Source organism: Aythya marila (assembly GCF_965140915.1).
Source record: "Aythya marila genome assembly, chromosome: 1".
Classification (NCBI taxonomy): Eukaryota; Metazoa; Chordata; class Aves; order Anseriformes; family Anatidae; genus Aythya; species Aythya marila.
In genome coordinates, this window is record NC_139042.1 from 54,170,869 (window position 1) to 54,191,774 (window position 20,906).

Consider the following 20,906-nt stretch of genomic DNA (forward strand, 5'->3'; position numbering starts at 1 on the left):
CAGGGCAGCAGAGGGGAAGGCTGCTTGTTGCATTGCCCTGGCTGAGGCAGGATTCCAAGAAGAGTGTAGATAAACATAGATGAGTGTAGATAAGTGTAGTAGCAAGTGACGGAGACACAGACAAACCCTATGTCTGCATTATGGCAGAACACTGAAAATGGCAGGGAGGAAGTACAGAGCTACACCTCTCAGATCACGTGAAGATATTTCCCAGATTCCTCAACAGGACTCATTTGTTACATTCTGAAAATTCGATATTAATAATGGAAGCAAGCCTGAAGTATTTGCCCGTTAGAACACAATAGATTTTACAAACATCTTTATTTCTGTTTTGTTTCATCCTGAGTTTTCTCTATTTCAAAAAGTTTCTTCTAAATCATATTGAAATTAAATTTAGCATTATCATTTTAAAGTACCTATTAATATTTGCATCATTACCAAAAAAGATGCAATTGACTCCATCTCAAAACTCTGAGAAAAACATGTAGTAAAAAAACCAAAACTATAAACACTAGAACCAAAAACATTTAGGATCTTCATCAAAGGACAAAAGATGACATGGAATAGAAAAATAAAAAATAAAAATGGTAGACTGACAAATCAAGAACATAAAAAAACTTCAGCCTTAGCATTGCAGACTTATTGACAGTTTGCATGCCACCAACATGATTCTGAAGTAGTCATGTCTATCTTGTTGTTCACAACATGCAGAGGAATGGAAAATGTCCACAGTTTTTATGAGTTCTTGCAAAGAAGAGGCAAATCACAAGCAATATAATTATACTGTAATTACAGAAACTGGAAGAAGTTTTCTTATAGAAAAAAAGCATATTAGAATATAATAACAGAACTCATCAGAAAAGGTGACTGGGTACAGACTCACTAACATGCCTAAAATTATCCAAGGTATCTTTAAACTAAATTTAATGCCCGTAATTTTTTTGTAATTCTTATGAAATAAAGATGAGAGAGCACTTAATTTACTTTTTCTGAAGTGTTCTTCCTACCTTTGTATACACGCGTTGGATTCCTTCCGTTTCAAAATTAATTTTACATGGTAAGATATAAAATTGTAAGTAAATTATAGAACACATAATCCAAGAAAAAAATAGTGGTTTCAACTACTTCTGCAATTTTCATATACAAAGCAAAATGACTGTAAAGCAATATTCTCTCTATTGAAATACCTCCTGGCCCCCAAAATGCAACAGATTAGATTATCTATCACCATGAGCACAGCTCCAGAATTATTAGTAATTCTGTAATTTTCAAGCCAAACATACGCTCTTACCTAAATGGATCATGAAAATCTAGGTCAATATGAAGGCCATTTACAAATAAACGTGCTTCTCCGGGTTGGATTCCAAGTGTTTCATGAAGATGCTTAAAAATAAAAAGCATTGCTAACTTATTTAGACATGTGTAAACACTAACATACATACGCACACACATATACAAAACTGTATGCAATCCTACAAAACAGACACATCAAATCTCTTCAGTATAATTTCTTCTCTTATCTCAATGTTATTAGTAAAAATATTTAAAGCATACTTCTACAGGTGTTGTTTAACACACTGTCAATTAAAATAGTTGTATAAGCCCTCCCAGTGTAGCCCTGCCTGTAGAAGGTATAGACAATGGCACATTCTCAGTGTCTGCCAACAGAAAGTGAAAATACCAAATTATGGCTCATAATTTTTTGAAAAAGTACCCCCCCAACATTTCTCCTGCAAATACTTTAATGTCCAAACAAAAAGTAAATGGAGGCCCAACACATCCTTCATACCTCCACTCCAAACTAGCTTTCTTAATACCTAAAAATCTTGCACAATTCCAAAAATGTGCAGTAGCAATTCTTCAGGGAAGGTAGAAAAGACAGACTAGAAACATACAATCTCATTTAACAATGGGATCTTGAAAAGACCGTAGATCAGAAAGGGACAGCATATCCCTGCTTTGCAAAGAGAAAAACCACAAAAATCAAACAAACACAAGATGAAGGAAGTATTTAGTGAGTAAGAACTGCCTTATCATTTTTTCTCAGAGAGCAGTGAGGCACCACACTGTTCAAACTATTGACAGTGGCTGTAGCAAGATAAGTAACAGGAGCAACAACAACAGTTTATTCCAACTAACACCATGAGGAGCTGTCAGATTTCCAGATCTGTCTTAATTCCCAACAGAGGACTGGAAAGCGTTGTAAGTATGCAAGGAAAAAAACAAAACAAAACACACACACAAAACAAACAAACAAACAAAATAAAAGATTTTTTTTTTCTCATTTAATTCTCGCTTATTGAACAAAACAGTGAACAAAAAATGCAGTTTCAACAAAAGCACACTTAAAGCAAGCAACTCGGGCTGTGTGTATGACTTCACTTATGAGATTGCCTCTGAACTAATGAGAGAAAAATCAGGAAAATATTGAAAGCTGTAAAGCTTATGCAACCATTAAAACAAGACCGAGAAGTAGTAGCTGGTGTCTGACATTTACATTTTTCCTAGCTTCATATAAAATTAAATACCCTCCCAAAGTCTCACTTTCACTCTGCACCAGGCAGAGAAGCAAAGTCCTAGATAGACCTGAAATATTCCTGTAGTTAGCGAATCTAACTGACCATGATTTTAATACCACGGTTGTACCACAAAGTGCTGTGACTGCAGAAAATTCCCTATTAATACCACTTGACTTAAGGAGTGAACAGCAAATATAAGCAGGATTCCAGCCTTGCAAAATCTTACCAGCATCTTTCAGGGCCCTTACTCAGATCTTGTGAGAAAAGCCAGGCAGGTAGAACAGGCCCTCTCCCTGAAGCCCTGAAATCACCATGTAGGCTAAGAGATCTCGTACCGTGACTGAAAGCTTACAAAATCGCAACCGCCTGATATAGGTCATACAAGAATTGACACTAACTGAAACAAATGCAAGAACAAAGATAAAAGAATCAGCCAACAGGTATTGCAATGGGATTCTACATGTTTCCAAATCCTTTGGTACTGTAGGACAAAAACTGGGCTGATTCAGAGCTGAGACACATTACACATCTTTGATAATAGGCATTTGATTATTCAGAAGTTCATCCATTTGCCTTAACAACTTTGATGGAAGCAGTATTTAGACACCTAAGACTAGAATTTACTGCTAATAATACTCACACAGTATTTTGTTGCTAAACTGTCAGCAAATTATTGCACTGGAAGTTTTGAGATGTGTTTAATGAGATTTTCTTTTTTGTTTTACCCATAGCAGTTCTTTGTATATTTTTTAGTTGGATATCAACTCATTACATCTAAATCATCACATGCCTTTCAACTTTTAATACCTTTATTTCCTCCCGTTACATTTCCTATTCAACTTTCATTATCTTGAGAGGGAATCACTCAGCTACACACAGCATGAGATCATATCTCTCCTGCTGCTAGATGGATGCACTGCAGTTCAAGAATGCACATGCCAATTTATTGTGCTCTAGCAGCAGTGTTCAGGAAGTTTCCCTACTTTTATTCAACAGATTTTGGTTTTTAGCTGTCTAAAGACCTGTAGGATGTAGTATATGAAACTTAAAATTTAGGTGCCTTAAATCGTGTTATAGTTAATGCATTCAATCCAGTCTATGGAATCATGCCAGTGGTTCAGCTGACCAACCACAAAGATATCCAATGTCATTTGAGGCATTGAAAAGTCTCAGGATAAGGCTTCTGAACTGGGAAATACAAATCAGGCAGAAGGGAATGGATGTCCCCATGGCCGTGTTCACCACACCTGTGTGGCTATTACAGATACCCCCTGACATGGCAAATGACATCAGAAATCCAGGTTTAGGCAACTCAGTCACATCCCACAAAACAACCACTGAGAGAGAAAAATTGTTTTTGATGTACATTGACTACAGCTTCATTTCTATAAGAGGAGTTTAGATACATATATGGATGTGCCTAAATGCAGGTATCTTCATTTCAATCCAAGTCTTTGTTACTTTGCCTAGTCCTTATCTTTTGTAATACTAGCCATTTTAATTCCTGATATACTTTTTATGTGTTTTGGAGCAGAGTAGTTTTTGCTTAAGAAACTGGTTTTGTTTTTTTGTGTTTACAGAGCCTTAATTGAAGCAAGATATTTTAAAGACCATACCAAGCAACAAGGAAGGACCTGATTTTAACACTCATATACTGTGGAGAAACTATGGTCATCAAAGCTGTTTTGCTCTGTCCTGGCTACAAGCTTAACAACAATGAGATATAGGAAAATGTATTTCTTGGATGTATACAGAAAGCAATGAAGCAGGGTACAGATATTGATTCACTGCCTTGTGGAGAAACTATGGCACTTCTCACCAGAGCACGAAGCAAGAAGTCTCCATAGTGCATTCAGAGATCTCTGCAAAAACACTCTGCAAAAAAGTGCATCATCTACCCAAGAACCAAACAAGCACCTAGCACAAAAGAAAGCTGAAGGGCCCACGGTGATCTGCTGGGATATGCGCATCATATTTTCAATGCACCAATCCCATGTGCAATCATCTGTTGACAAAACCACTATCATCTACTGACACAACTGTGCAACGCTCGAGTCTGCCACTATTTGGGCAGGAATACTCAAGACCAGAAAGTCTTACATTAGTTTTGCATGGTGGAAAGCTCTAACACATTAATGTGAAATGTAGCTGGAGTGGAGGCTCCTTATGAGAAGACTGCATCAGTGGGCTTCACAGCACAACAGGGACATGGTTCGTTTTCACTTTTTTGGAAGGTGGAGGAAACTGGAAAGGCATTCCCCTAGAGATAGTAGTCTTGGCAAGACAAATACCAGAATGAATATAAAGCAAAATGATACACAGAGATGTTACAAAAGTACAAGAGTGCTTTAAGTAAAAAAATAAGGAACCCCATCACAGTAGTGGTTGGTCAGTCTTAGTATCACACAAAAATACATATTCTGACAAATGCATGAGTCACAGACTGAAAATCAGGAGAATGCTGCCTACTCAGAACTTAACCTGCACGTGCAAGAAGTCAGATTTCTCAAAACCAGCTACAGGGTTTGCTCACTACACTTCCTCTTTGACAGGAAACAGCCACTTGTAGGAAGGCCTGCTACTTGAGCACAGAGATTGGCAACATCTGTCACGCCAACAGCAATGGCAACTAAAAACTGGGTAATAAATATTAATCTAAAGAAAGATTGAGGACGATGCCATGGAAGTACTATTCATGTCAAAGGAACATTTACATGGTCTAGCGATACAGACACAAATAGGTCTTAATAGATCCATTTAAAAACACAACGATGCTGATCTTGGACCTGCCATTTCAGGAGACCAGTCCTAAAAGCACAGTAGCTAATATTTAACACTTAAGTGAAACAACAAATTCAATCTCTGAGCTCAGACAGAAAATACATTTGTCAGGAAATCGCTACGGTGCAAAGTGACACTTTAGCACTGGTTGAAGTGACCAGCCAAAAACACAAGAGCAATGCCGCTTCATGTGATACTAAGCACAAAAGATGCAACACAGCAAGGATGAAAATAAATCTACCTACTATAGAAAATGTTCAAAATATCTTGCATAAGAGTTGCATGCATGATTCTAGTAAAATGGAAAGCTCAAAACTAGCATGTCCTGACCATAACATAAACAGCAGGCCTACATTCAACACCAAGCTCTATAAAAGATTAACTGTTACCTTGCTTTCACAGTATACTATTTAAGACTGAACACAACACTCCAGAACAATAGTTTTTTCTTGCCTAATTCTGTAAAGCAAAAAGAGGGAAAGAGAAAAGTACCAAGAACAGCAAAAAGTAAAACAAAATAAAACAAGCAAACAAAAAACATTAACTACTTTGCTCTGAAAGAAACCATGTGAAAGCTGCTGCACTATTACAAATCTCCGAACACTGTAATATGACAGTAACCAAAATGGGTACTGGAAGAAATAAAACAAACCTTCTGATTTTCTTCTATTTCATTTCGCATTTGCTTGTCTACTGGCACTCTGGTCAATGATCTGTAAAAATGAAATATTGGTATCACTCAACCACTGTATTTTTAAAACTATATTAAACAATTTGAAACGTATTATTTTAATATGGCATCTAATGCACTGTAATTGAAAATGCTATAAGTAAGACTTAGAGAGTAATGCATTGTGTCATAAATGTTTTATTTTCAAAACAAATATCTTCTCTAGTACTCTAGTAAATCTAAATTTCAAGTTTATGTTAAGTTTTGTTGAAGAAATATGATCAGCATTTATTTTTATTATTATTATTTTTTACAACTCTCAATTTTTCCTCTTGCTTTTCTGGAACATAGCATGTATATTACAAAAAAGGAAGTTGTTTGAATATCTAAACTATTGCCTAAATGAACATCGTAACTGTATCTTTTAAGTTAATGTTAATACCTCTATGCTATGCAACCTTAGAGCACAGGTGGCCAAGGACACAATTTGATGCTTTTGAAGTCAGTTTCCTTAGTCATTCTAACTTTTAAGTGATAATCCATTGATTTATCATTTTTACTTTTCAAGAACATTGTAAAAAGACTATTTTGACTATTTTACCTTCATCTGTCACAATGCATTGTATGTAAAGTTTATAACTACTAGGCTTGGGTAAAATACACCCAGAGGCAAATTAATTTCACCATTCTTTATGAAACCCAAAACTATATTAACCTAAATCTGACTCCGCCAATGAATGCCAAAATAAATACTTCATTATCCACATTTTTTCACCAAAGAAAAACGATTATAATTGTATGTGTTTTAGCAAATCTGTATGGGACAAAGAAAAACTGAAGTCATCTTAAACCTGGAAGTTAACTAAACAAACTAAGAATTATCTACTAACTCAACTTCAAATATTATGGCAGCAAAATAGCTATTTAATAACATAGCCATTCACTTCCCTCCCAAAACCAAAATGGCTTAGAATAGACCTTGCTAATAAATTCCACATACTTTTCACAGTATGTCAGAAATAAGATGCAAAATCTGTTTACTTTAAACAAATATTCAGGTTTTCCAGGTTATCAAAGGGACTTGTTGTTAAGTGCAAACAACATGATCTCCAAGCTTTGTTTATAAATATTACAAAATTCATCACAGCTTCTCCTTCTTAATGTAAATAACTTTTTCCATCCACCCCCTGTACATATTCTGGCAGGTTATTTTTGTCACTGCGAAGCAGTGCATGCAATGAAATGGCAAGAGAGGGTCAAGAAGGAGCTGTATTTAAACAAGCCCATACTTGGTGTATTTTCCTTAGCTCAAAATTGGCTCAAAATGGGAAAGCTGAAACTCAAACTGTGATCTCAAAGACAGTGCTACAAAATAGATCAGATGTATTATTATCAGTAATCACCAGAGGACAAGCTTAATGACTTGCTTATAACTTTTATTTTGCTAAATTCAACATAATTTTTAGTGGGGTCTGCAACTCTCAGAATCAGTGCTTCATCTGCATAAACTGATGATAAAAACTACAAAGATAAAAAGGAGAAACATAAAAGATGAATGTGAAAATAATAAAAAGCAGAAAGGACAAGACAAAGCTGGCCAAACATTAACAAGGAAGTAAAATAATGGCCAGCGCAAGATCAACTTTACTGCTAATTATTTTTATAGTAAAAAAACCCAATATGTTTAGAAACATTAACCAGCTCCTCGTCTGTATATGACAGTTCATGTTGCAGGATTCTTGCAAGATTTTAGGGAGAAAGTGTGGTAAGTGTAAGGGACGATACCATATCAAGAGGCAAGGGGCACAACCTGGAACACAGGAGGCTCCTGCTGGACATCAGGCAGCACTTCTGTGCTGTGTGGGTGATGGAGCACTGGCACAAGTTGTCCTGAATGGTGGTGGAGATCTCCTTAGAGATCTTCAAAAGCCACCTGGACATGGTCCTGGGCTACCTGCTCTGGGTGGCCCTGCTGGAGCAGGGGTTGGACCAGATGGCCTCCAGAGATCCCTTCCCACCTCAGTCATTCTGTCTTGGCCAGTCATCGAGAAGAACACCCTATGAACTTGAGGTAGCAAGTAAAAGTACTTGTGAAAGACATTTGTGTGTTTTGAGTTCAGTCATCTGTTCAGAGCTTCACTAAGTTTTATGCATTGTTTTTCAAAATAGTCACTGATAAGGACTCACCAACCAGAAAAGTTTTAACACCTGAAAGTAAATGGATTCTAATGATCATTCTACATGTCACAGGAATGTTCTTGCATGTCTCTAAGGTTGAAATATTTTCTATCAGATAATATATGCATCTTAATTCTTATGTGAAAGAACACGTAGCTATACAGTACTGCATATCAGGGAAAAAAAGGAAATCTTGCACATGTTCATAATGTTAACGCTCATGAATTACGAATGAATAGCAAAAAACTTGAGTACTATAATACTTACTTCTGCATTTTTACATAGCATATATTCATGACAACCATTTATAAAAAATCAAAACTGAAAAATATCTTATAAAATATTATCAAAATGTCAACATGAAATATATTAGTTGTTACAGTGTCTACATCTGATGACATTTTGTAAAATCCCCCTCAGACTAACCTTTTCAAATGAAAATACTATGACACAAAAATGTAGATAATAAACTATGAAGTGAAAGAAACTCTCAGAGGAATGCTATATTAATTTGTTACGGTCTAAAGAATCCTTCAATTCTTAAGGAGGATATAATATTTAATTTTTATTTTCATAACTATAGTTCTAGATTTTTATACAGCATTTTCAAACCAAAATTTGCATAATGAAAAAATGGTTGCTTTCATATCTAAATGTAAACAGTTCTGAAACAGTACTATTATAATACTCAGTTATCTATCTAAGGTAATTAAGTAATATATTTTCATCTCCCTTTTTATTTTTATTTTTATTTTTATTTTTATTTTTATTTTTATTTTTATTTTTATTTTTATTTTTATTTTTATTTAACTAGTATTTCTGATTCTACAGGTTAAGTGTGATTAGGTTACTGGGGAAATACATGTGGTGTACCATTTTTAGACAATGGCCCTTTGATTTAAAATTCTTGTGAATGCAGACCTACTAACTTTTCAAATTATTTAAATATTTGTAATCTCTCATGTTAAAGATAACAGAAGAAATTATGCAGAGCAGGAACTACAACTCCCCTTTTAGTAGTTTTAAAGTCTTCCTATACTTTTACCCAGAAAAATAAAAATAAAATATTTGTAAATTCCGCTCTAGTGCCACAACTGCATGTCAGGAATTGGAGTAGGATGTAACAACTTAATGAATTTTGAAATCAGTGACTTAAATGTCACCTGGAATACTTTGAAATGACTTTTTTTCCTGTCATTTAAAGAACAGAACTGGCTTTGCAGTTCAACATTGTGTACATTTCCATTATTTTGTAATAAAAAGATGCATTTTCTGATTGCTAATCTAAGTGTAAACTTGTACCTTATCATTTCATAATAATTATGTTTCAGGCATTTTAAAACTTTTTTTCTTTCTTGAAACAAAATGCAGTTTTTCCATTACAGTGTTGATTTTCACTAACAGATAATCAGAGATGATAATGAAACATAACGATAATTAAACAAGAGTTGTAAAATATGAAAGCACACTGAGTTAAGAACCATATTTAGCATCATATTTAATTCAGTAATTCAAGCAAATACTGCTGATAGGATTACGTGAAGAACTTATTAAATGTAAAGGAAAACATTTCTCAATTGCAGTACAATTGGCTTACAGGAAGGGCAATCTTTAATATTAGTACAAAGGGAAATGCTATTAATTTACTTAGCATTTACCTTGATATTCTGTTAACTGATCTGTTATGGGAGACAGATCTTCCCCAGTAAGAACCCTAACATACAGTAGCCACGGTTGTATCTTATCAGCAGTGTTGTGCTTTGAACTAGTGTGTGTAGATCCCCTATGAAATTAACAGAATTTTGCCTCTTTTGACTGCAAGTAGATTTGCTATTAATTCAACAGAACTTTGCACCTGGGAAAATATAATTCCAGAAAAGCCCAGAGGACTAGGTTTTCAATAATAAGTGCCTGAAGGATTAGGATGCCTTCATGGCATCTCACACATCAGATGGGAAACATTTAAGAGACCAATCATGAGCTCTCCCAGGAGTTATTATCTACTCAATTAAATTGTCTGGAATCCATCTAGTGAGCTGTAAAACATGAATATCTGACTGCAGGATTTGGCTGTAAATCTGTATTATTGTCATTAAATTCAAACACAAACATAAACACAGTATTTGAAAAACAAGTATAAATATCATACCTGGCTCTTATTGGGAAGTTCTGAGCTATGTCTTTCATCACCTTTAAGGCATCATAAGCAGGGCTAGACATAATTCGAGCAGCTGCTTGAAAACTAAGATCTGAAAAAAAAAACAGTCTGGAAATATCAATAGTGCCTACAACCAGAAAACCTTTCCATACACACACATTATATTTTTTTTTATGCCTCAATTAGACATTATAAAAGATTATGAAGTAACATTATTAAGGTTGAAAAGACAGGCCCTTGAGAAGTTGGAAATACTAAAATCAGGGCTTCTCATACAATTTCTGCTTGGCTATCTTGAGCATATTGTACATGTAATTTCTAAGTTTTACAAAAACACATGGAAAAAAAATAGACAATTAATCACATGCTACTGTACTAGTATCACAAGTGTATGATGCTGAAACCTAGACACAGACCAACCCACAGCAGCCTGTAACTGCAGCCAAAAAAAAGATCTTTCCAGCTCCAGGACTTCACAGGATTTTCTGGGTGCAGATATAATAAATCTAAGAAGGCTGTATTAAGCAGGTAAGATGTACAAACATCAAGAGTTTGCAACATTTTCTCAGGAACATAATACTGAGACTCCTGAAACAAGGACTGTGAAATTTCAGTTCTTGTAAGTATCTAGTGCAATTTTTAAAGGAGATATCCTTTTTTCCCTCTACTCAACAACTTTGACACTGATAGGTAAGGGAAATAATACACTAGGTGTTTCCATCTACTTTGGATATACTGTGACTAACAGCCTCAGAGTAATGATGCTTTTTCCCATTATTTGTTAGTTAAGATGCCTGAACAGAAACCGAAGGCCTCAGACGACTCAGTCTGAGGAAAGTGGATGCTACATACAGTAAAAAGAGCTAGGCACAAAGTCATTGAGGCTGCTGCCTTACAGAACTCTGCACCATCGTTCTGAAGCAGGCAGGAATTAAAAAGCAGCCCGAAGAAAAGAGGACAGTGTGCATTTCAAGTTAGCCTGATATAAGATATATCTTGTTTAGGAAAAAATAATAAAAAAAGTGAGTTTGAGAGGTGGATTGTTAACTAGAAATTTCTTAATACTTACAACAATACTTCCAATAGTGAGATCACTGTTTTCAAAAAGAGCATTTCAGATCTCTTTCAGGAGCCACATAAGCTGTGATCAGGTGAGGCAATACCTAATTGCTACTGTTACTAGAGATAGATGCCTCACCTGTTGTGCACTTAGGACTTGCACTGAAAAGACCATCGCATAAGCCTTCAAAAATTACTAATAATTTCCATCTAATGCTGAACAGCTTAGAGTACAAATTTTCAAATCCCACTGAGCAAAGCGGGTATGTCTTTGTACCTTCCTGGTTATCTCTGGTCTGGGATGTGCACTTGCAGACCTCCCTGTTGTGGTACTCAACACAGCTGAGACAGCAGTGTAGGGCACCTTGGGAAAAGAAGATCCTGAGCTTAAAGCAGACCTCAAAGTATGCTTTGAAAGCTAATGAAGCACTAGAGAGTGAGAGGCTATTCACACAGATAAAAGAATGAGTTATTAAAGAGAATACCAAATTGATACTCTGCACATCATTCTTCATTATGAATAGTAAATCTAATTACTTATCTAAAACATACAGCTCTTAAATTGGATTCTTGAAGGGTGTTTAGGGTCACTTTATTAATAGAAGTATGCCCCCATAGCTGAGGGAGTTTTAGTTAAATTTGGCTAGATTTTTACTTGGAGGCTGGCTAAAGGAAATTAGAGAGTAGCTGAGCTACTAATGCAGCCTGTATAATTAGTCATGGAGAATGAACAATAGAAAGTAGTCATGTCAGGATTAAAAGCATCAAAACACTTGCACCTTACAAAGAGGAGGCTGAAGGTCTTTGAGAAACGTGTAGATGTAGAACTTAGTAGCATGGTTTAATGGTGGACTTGTCAGTACTGTGTTAAAGGTTGGAACAGATGATCTTAGAGGCCTTTTCCAACCCGAATGACTATGATTCTACCTGAAAAGGCACTGAATGTACTCACGTACTGTCAGTTCCTTTGGCACCGAACAAACAGCATCCATCCCAGTGCTTGACTACTTTCAACACCTGTATGAACTGGTTGCTTGGGGTGCAGAGCCAATTTAATTTCTATTTATATAGCCCTGATACCACAGAAAAGACCACCACTAGGTACAGATCTTATACTGGCTTTTGAAGGTGGGCAGTAAAGGGATCAAAGCTTCACTACTGTTTCTGCTTGAACATCAATAGAGTAGTATTTGATCATGTAGAACTTTTTAACCAGACAAAAAGAGAATTTTCTTTTTATTTGCACAGTAGATTTCTCTGGAATTAATTATTATTATTATTATTATTATTATTATTATTATTATTATTATTATTATTATTAACAACCAAGGTAAATCCTATAACTGAAGGGGAGTTATTTGGTATAAGACTGCAAGCAAACTAAAAATTATCTTAAATAGCCAGTTTCAGACTGCATATGGCTAACAATCCCCATAACAAAATCTTCCTGAAAGGAAACTGGAGAACAGATGATTGCTCAGTCTCCTTCACTAGTATGAAGGCAAATCATTTTTGATTCGGTTGTTGTTTAACAGTGAAGTACAGGTAAAATGTAGTTGCTGAAACTTAAGTGTCATGACATTTTAGGGACCTTAGAGTAAGCATCTTGGCAAACTTTCCGCTCACCATTTTAGACACTGCAGAACATCTGCACGGAGACCTACAGGACAGGCCTATCTACCTGGAAGAGGTTAGATTCTGTAGGAAATCTAACAGCTACCCATAGTTGAAGATATGCATCCCACGCAGGACAGCAGAAATGTGGGAAATAGCACAGGAAAAAAAAAAAAAAAAAGGCACTCATGGAAGACACAGCTTCACACTTCAAAATTTCTTCCTAAATCTTCCTTTTCTGATTTGTTTTAAATGTAAATGTATTCAGAAAGATGAAATATTATCAATATATTGTTTCCATTGGCATATTAAGATGTCTTTTAGGAGCAATTACATTAACATATAAAACAATAATGACGAAAATGGGCACAACATTCTCATTTTTAAAAGTATTTGCATACTTTCAATTAAAAAAAAATCTCTAAGTTTTGCCGTCATCTTCTTTCATACTCGGCATGGGAGAGGTCTGATAGAAATAGTTTATGTGCTACAATGACACTACCTCGTAATCGTAATGCATGGTGCATTCTGAGAAATAACAGGGCAAAAATCACCATTTCAGAGGGATTTATAATTCTCTTCTACAGCTACAGAATGTCCTCTTGTAGGTCATCAGCACAGGAACTGCTCAGAAATCATCATCTCTGTATTGCTCTCCTTTGCTACACAAAGTTTTTTAAAGCATGTTCTTTTATCTGACGTTATATTAAAAATGTATGTGTGTCAACTCCACCACACTGATAAAAAATAGAATTTATAAATGAAAGAAAGCAAAATGTCTTAACTGGTATTTCTTCAATGGTCATGTCAAAACATTATTTTTTTGCCTGACCCCTCACGTACAACCCTGAAACTAAATTTAATATCTTAGATAACACATCAGGCAGAAAACGGTGCAATTTAACTTCCGTCTTTAAAATCAATAAAGCTAGTTCTGGTTCTCCATCATATGAAATGACTTCAATGTTCCTTCAATTTCTCTCACATAATACTAGGAGAAGATACAAACATGTTCTCTTTAAATACTTGATATAATATTGTTTTTATGAAACTATATGTCTCTTTTTAAAACAGCTTTTATTTTAATGGTGATACATCAAAGGAAAACTGAGAGCACCATGCTAATTCAGAAAAATGCAATACATACCTTGTAACTCCCAAACCTTCAGCGGTTCCATGTTGTTAGTAGTTTCAATTAGATGCTTTTTAAACTCTTTCAGATTATTTTTCAGATCAGGATGCATCTGTCTGTACCAAAACATTTTAAAAATGAAGACAAATTAATGACATCCAGAAATGCCTGCTTTTATCTACTGTATTACACACAGCTGTAGCACTATATCGTTATGTTATCAAGCAAGAATTAAATTTTTAATTCATTCTCAAAACACAAATGAGGATTTGGGATGCGAAAAGGGTGATTTGTGAGGACTAAAAGCCTGTTAATTGCAAGGAAGAGTTCAATTGGTTTGTAGTGATCTGTCTTAAACCCTGTCACAAATATCTTGATGGAATAAATGAACTCAAAGTCTAAATAATATTGACACAATGCAGCTGTAAACAGCAGTAAACTTAAAGTGGTTATAAGCTCTACAGTTAGTTTACTATAGCATATTGCATGCTTAATTAAATATTAACTATACTATATATGAACTGTAACTGAAAAATAACAGAGCTTGTTGTATTATCCATGAAATATATAAGCAAGATATTGTTTGTATGGAATGAGAACGCCTAGTTAGAGACCGTTTTTTATAAATTAACATCACTGACAAAATCAAGCTGCTGAGCACAAAAATCACTGGTCAGGCTTGAAGAAGAGCACAGTGCCCAAAACCTTGGATATCTTTTTCCAAAAGATAATTGGGCAAAGAAGTTTTGAGGGGAAAGACTTCTTTCCCCTCAAAGACAAGACAAAGAAAGACAAGATACCCTCCAATAGCAAACAATCTCCATTAGACTTTTAAAGACTCTTCTACAAGAAATATAGAACAAGAAGCAAACAGCAGCTAAAAACAGACATTTAAAACATTAAGACTAATTTTCATAATATTTCATATTTTATTGTAGATACTAGGAAGTTTCACAAGGAATTCCTTCTCCTCCCACCCCCCAACAATTTTTAGCTGTTGGAATATTTCTATCATCTAAAGAATGCTGCCTTTTATCGGAAAAGGGAAAAAAATCACATATCAAGACTGTTGTTCTGGGATTAAAATACAATCCAGGTTCCTCAAAGAAAGAATACTCACTGAAAAGGGAAGTAAAGACAGAAAATTCCCTTTTTACATACTTGTAACACAGTCCTAGAAATGACAAACTAAGAAGACACTAACAACAATCATATCTTCCTCAAAATATCGCTCCTTAAACCCAAGAAATGAGTAACTATTCATCTTGAAAACACCTTATGTGGCTACAGTTCATGGCTTGCTATTTGTTTTGATCTGTAATTATCTGAAAACAGAAATAGCAGCAACTGTTTCCCATATGTTTCCCATGTTGACATGTTTGTATCTAAGTTTTTGTGGCTGTTGCTCAGAGGAAATTTTTTACTTAAAAACAAACAAACAAACAAAAAAAACAACAAACCCCACAACTGTATAAATTGTAAGAGAATTAGAAATCAAAAAGCAATAATTGAAATGAAATGAATAAACAACTGTTTAGCAAATATAGTCATTTGCAACATAAATCTTACTAATTCTATAAAAGACTTTAATTTTGGTTCAGGTTCCAGAAAAAAATGCAAAAGTTTAATTATATCTTATGTCAACTCACGTTAACTTGTGGAAAAGAAATCCTTGGACATCACTTTCTTCATCATCGTCATCTTCCTCTTTCTGTGTGTCATTTGATCCTGAACATGCAGCACATATAAGCAATACACAAGAAAGTTACTGAAGTATCCTGCTGTATAATTCCTATGAATTATAAAACTGTTAACAGAAATATGCAATCTGAAAGTTGTCATTCCCAGATGTAATTTCAATTAGATTTATATCTTTGCATTCACATTTTGGCATCAGAATGAATCACTTTACAGAACTTAGCAACAGTGGAATTATTTTTAAAATATAATTCATCTGATGTTTACAATTTCAATATAAATTGCTATGGTTAAATAGTTCACTTTCCAAAATAGCCATTTCTCAGTTTGATTAAGTGGGAAACTCTTATCAGCCAACTAATACCAGATTTATGCTTGAAAAACATGATGCCTTTAAAGTGCTTGAACCTCCAACTAGCATTTGATGCAAGTGAGAGATTTGTTTATTTCCTTTAAAAAAAAATAAATCTATTTTTGAAGGGGCTCCAGGGCTATTAAACCATAGTCTTGCCAAAGCACAGATAACTATAAGTTTCTTTAAATCTTGCAAATCTCCACACAAAGTAATTTCTCTGTGTCAGAATGCTACAGTTTCTATTTTCTGTGGTGTATGTCTCATTTCAACATGTAGGAACATATACTGGCAACAAATTCTATGATCCTATAGAAGAATGTAAAGTTTTTTTTTTAAATTAGAAAAATTAGAAACAAATTCAGGAAAAAAAGCAACTGCAAAACACTAATGTGTAGTTATTGTGATAACTACCATATTAGGGATGCCAACAAATATAAAATAATTGAAGAACAAAGGTTAAACAATCTTATACTTATTGAAAGGAGAAGAATAGTTTACATTCTGAAGTACAGCCACAGATAACAGTAATTACAGGTTAAGTAATGAACTATGTTCTAAGCAGAGTTGTTCACAAATGATCCCATGCATTTTAATGTCTTAGTTCTTAATGTCCAAGAATTCCTTGTGCAAAAATAAAGTATAACTTTCAAAATACTACCGACTTCATAGCTAAATATATTTATATATTTTAATAGTAACTCCAATAAGATACCATAAATGTAAAAAACAACATACCTTTAACCTGTGTATCATCTACTGCTTTGTATTCTGTGCTCTTTATTGCAAGTTCTACACCATATCCAGATAAATACATTTTCCTGGAACTTGGTTTCTGTTGGACAGTATTATTTTAACAGAACAAAAACAAAACTTTAAAAACTTTATCTTTAGATTTACAATACGCAGTACTGTAACTTTAACATGTTATGCCAATAGTAACTTAATCTTTCAATATATGATTCAAAGCATGGAATACTACATCAAACAAAATAAAAGTCATGCAAGGCATATTGTCAACCCACTGAGGAGGTGTATATAGAAAGTAAGAACTTCTTTTATCTCCTGTAGAATATAGAAAGGCTGTCAAAATAGTAATTCCCTCATATAATATTAGAAGGATTAGAACAGCAGAGCTGGTAGCACCCTATACAATTAATTACTGATGCTTAACAATTCACATTTTAAACAATTCTTATATCCTTTTAAATTTGCCAGACTTTAGAATGTAAGGAGGAAAGTATGCATCAGGCTGATACCTTCCAAAAGTTTTGTTGAAAGGATCAATCACTTTCTATAAAGAAGATTAAGAATTATTATTAAGGTATCACAGCTAAAAACGCGTTGCCAATTTTATTAATAAGATCAAATGTTTCTAACTTTGGAGTGGAAGTCTGACATTCAACAGAGTAATTACTCATATGTGAAAAAGTGCCCTAATCTGCCCAAAATGCAAAAAAAAAAATCCCTTCCCAAAATGCAATTTGCACATGTGCAGCAACAATATCTTGAAAGCCTTTCGGCTTCAAGATAAAAAAAAAATAAAAATAGACCACAGAAAGGCTGTGTACCTCTTTTACTCTCAATACTCCCTCTTCTGGCATATAATGAAAAAATGGAGGGAGAATCAGTCTCCATGGGAGAGGAGCAAGGAGCATGGAGACCACAGGTATTTAGTTGGGAAAAAAAAGTGCAAAAAAGAAGAACTGAAAGTTCAGTAAAAACTACAGCCCTTACAACTTAGAATTTAAGACTGACTTCCTCCAATTCTCTATTTCATTCCCATAAGCAAACAGCTCTGAAAGTTAATCTGCAAACTAAAAATCCCATTTCCCTGAAATGCCTGGTCTATATAAAACACAGCAACCTCTTACTGCATCAGATTATTCTTGCATTAGCTGCACTATTTAAGAGCTGTACTTCGAATATGAATTACAAAAGCCTTCTGAGAATCAAAACAAGGAGACAACATAACTCCATGTACTGGTATGTGTCTTGCACTGTCACGTTTCAGGGAGTAAGTTAGGGAAAACAATCAGCAACATTATGTTTAAACGTTAAATGTTGAAAATACTGACACTGTGGAACGCAAATGCCACAAAAGTGACAGCCTATGCTATTGTACTACAAAGAACATGAGATTATAATTAGATTATGTAAAAATACACATAATTAATTATGATTAATATTACTTATTGATTATTAATAATTAATAATTAATTGTGATTAATATTAACACACGATTTAGGCAAATTCAAAAACAAATGTATAATGCATGTTGTGTCAAGAAAAATAAAGATACACTACTAACAGTTTATTGAATCAATGTTAACTTGAACTGCATACCTGAACATAATGTCGGAGAACGTACACAATTTCCTCCTTTTGCGCCTTCTCAGATAAAATCTTGTGGAATTTAACAAAGTCTTTTGTACCTATTTCTGCATAAAGAATAACCACTGGGCCATCCTCTTTGAGAGTTGGGAATTTATGATCTCCCTTGAAAAGATATGGCCTGGGTCTGGTTTCAAAAACAAATAAATGTGTTACAACATATGCAAAAGTGAAATAAAACCTGGCACTTTTTGTACTTCAAAACTGAAAAACAAGTAAGGGCTTATATGCTAGAGGTGTACTAGCCATGTAAAAATAATCACAAAATAATCACAGTTGCTCACAAAAGGACTTACAAAACCGATTTTCAAATGAAAGTCTCAAAAACTGAAAAATCAGCATCAACTATAAATAACTTCAATGCATTATATCAAATTGAAACATCAGCAAAATAAAAAGCAGAGACATTTTGGGCAACAATCAATTACAGCTAGAACCTTTCAAATAAAACGACACTGTATCTGTTAGAGATGTACACAGCAATCGGTGAGTAACAGCACAGTAGAGGGATATTCAGTGAAGTTTGAGAAAGCTGCTCACACATATGGAAACTAAGTGGGGTTATGCTTCACTTCCAGCATCAAGCTCGTATAATTTAGATAATTTTGCAAATTTTGATTGCACCTACCCTCCTCATTCAAGGCCATGACGCTTCCTACACCTGCAATAAATGAATTCTTAGATGACTGCAAACATCTTTTGAACAAATAAGGAAAAGGTGGAAAAGTAACAGGCAAATACAACTGAGCGGTATTCTCAAGGTGCTAATTATTGATGAGTACATTTATTTTTTAAAGTTGCCTTTGTATAGTCACACTGGAAGAATCAATAAACTCTTTCCAAACCTCTCCAAGGCAAGCTCAGAAACTCTAACCCAACTTACCCTGCACAAATGTGTGCCCTGTAGCTACACACTCATTCAAAAGTCATACTGCAAAGTTGTGAGCAGAACTCCACATGCTGCAGCTTCTGTGATGCAAAGCTTGGGAATATCTTCTATATAAAATCCCAGAATAATTTACATTGGAACGGATCTTTGGAGATCATCTGCTTCAATCCCTCACTCAAACTGGGGACAATTTGTATGAGCTTGCTCAGAGCCTTTACATCAACATCCTATGTAAGCTTGGTAGGTATGCAATCGGAGACCACATTTGCAAGGCAGACACAAAAGGAGGGGCCTGGCTTGAGAATTAACTTGGGTGTGTGCAGCCATGTGTTGCAAAAATATCAGGTAAGCTTTCTCATGCTCATCACAGAACAGAACAGACAATGTTTCAGATTCCTGAAAAAGATGACACCTACAATTCTTCATTAAGTTCAAGAGCAGATGCAGATTTGCCCCCACTGAAAGCTTACATACGGGATGTGACGTCTGAAACTTCTCATACCCAGAGAGACAACTGCCAGTCATTCATAGGGCGCTGAAAACCTGAATCAAGGGAGCATCTCTTTTCTTAACCAGTCACTTAGGAGAATGAATCATGATCTCAAGAAGTACCAGCTGCTGTCGTGACTTTCCTGAACACTGACGGCCTCTAAGAAAGCATTTCACATGATAATGACCAAGCTTCACTAAAAACTTAAGTGCTGCATTGAAATAACACAGCACTGGGCTACCAGAATCACCTGGCAATTCATAATTAAAGCATTCAGCCCTTGCTAATCCAAGGTAAGCCTCCGTTTTCTGTTTTGCTTTGACACTGAACAGCAGTGAGGAAGAATCGATTCTCTTACTGCTCAAAGCTAATACATTTATTGACATGCGTGATTCCGTGAGAAGGCTGCCTGAAAGGGAAGGAGCAGCAGTTAGGTAGACAAAACTGATAAAACAATACATGGATGTGGAGTCCAGCACTCATTAACCAATTACTAGGGCAGTGAAGGCGGCTATGTGCTTGCCTAGGTAGTTCCAAAACAGTATGCGTGACTCGTCAGGTGTGTCAGCAAGAGCCCTAGAAATCCAAGTGTTGTTTTCAAGATATGCCATCCCAACCATTTTAGCACTCAAGATCTTCCTTTCAATGGTCCACAGCCTGAGAGCAGCCCATTGCAACTCCACACAAAACACTTCCTACTGGAGCCATGCAGCCCATTGCCACGTAACTGAAACAGACCAAATCACGGCAGCTACTGCATAAAGGAACGGCCGAAGCAACACTTGATCTTGACATGCAGACCTTATCCATTTCGGCTCTCCTGAGTCCAAACTGCCTGAGACTTCCTGGATCTCAGGCTGAGCTGATGGATCTGCACAAAATAATGCCGCAGACTCTTCTTTCTCTGCCACCAAGATTTGAAACTATGATCCCTAAAAATAGAATATTTCTTAGTGTTCCCGTTCAATACTG

At 35.2% G+C, this 20,906-nt stretch overlaps 1 protein-coding gene across 1 annotated transcript in view; it reads right to left on the bottom strand.

Annotated features, from left to right (window-relative positions):
* Positions 1-20,906, bottom strand: part of UGGT2 (UDP-glucose glycoprotein glucosyltransferase 2) — an 86,624-nt gene that overhangs the window by 53,228 nt on the left and 12,490 nt on the right. Inside the window, exons 5-11 of the mRNA XM_082774822.1 lie at positions 18,508-18,682; positions 16,900-16,996; positions 15,761-15,839; positions 14,127-14,227; positions 10,298-10,397; positions 5,953-6,013; positions 1,292-1,383 (exon numbers count right to left, since the gene is read on the bottom strand). Of these exons, the coding sequence (XP_082630948.1) occupies positions 1,292-1,383; positions 5,953-6,013; positions 10,298-10,397; positions 14,127-14,227; positions 15,761-15,839; positions 16,900-16,996; positions 18,508-18,682 (705 nt within the window). The remainder of the gene's footprint in view (positions 1-1,291; positions 1,384-5,952; positions 6,014-10,297; positions 10,398-14,126; positions 14,228-15,760; positions 15,840-16,899; positions 16,997-18,507; positions 18,683-20,906) is intronic.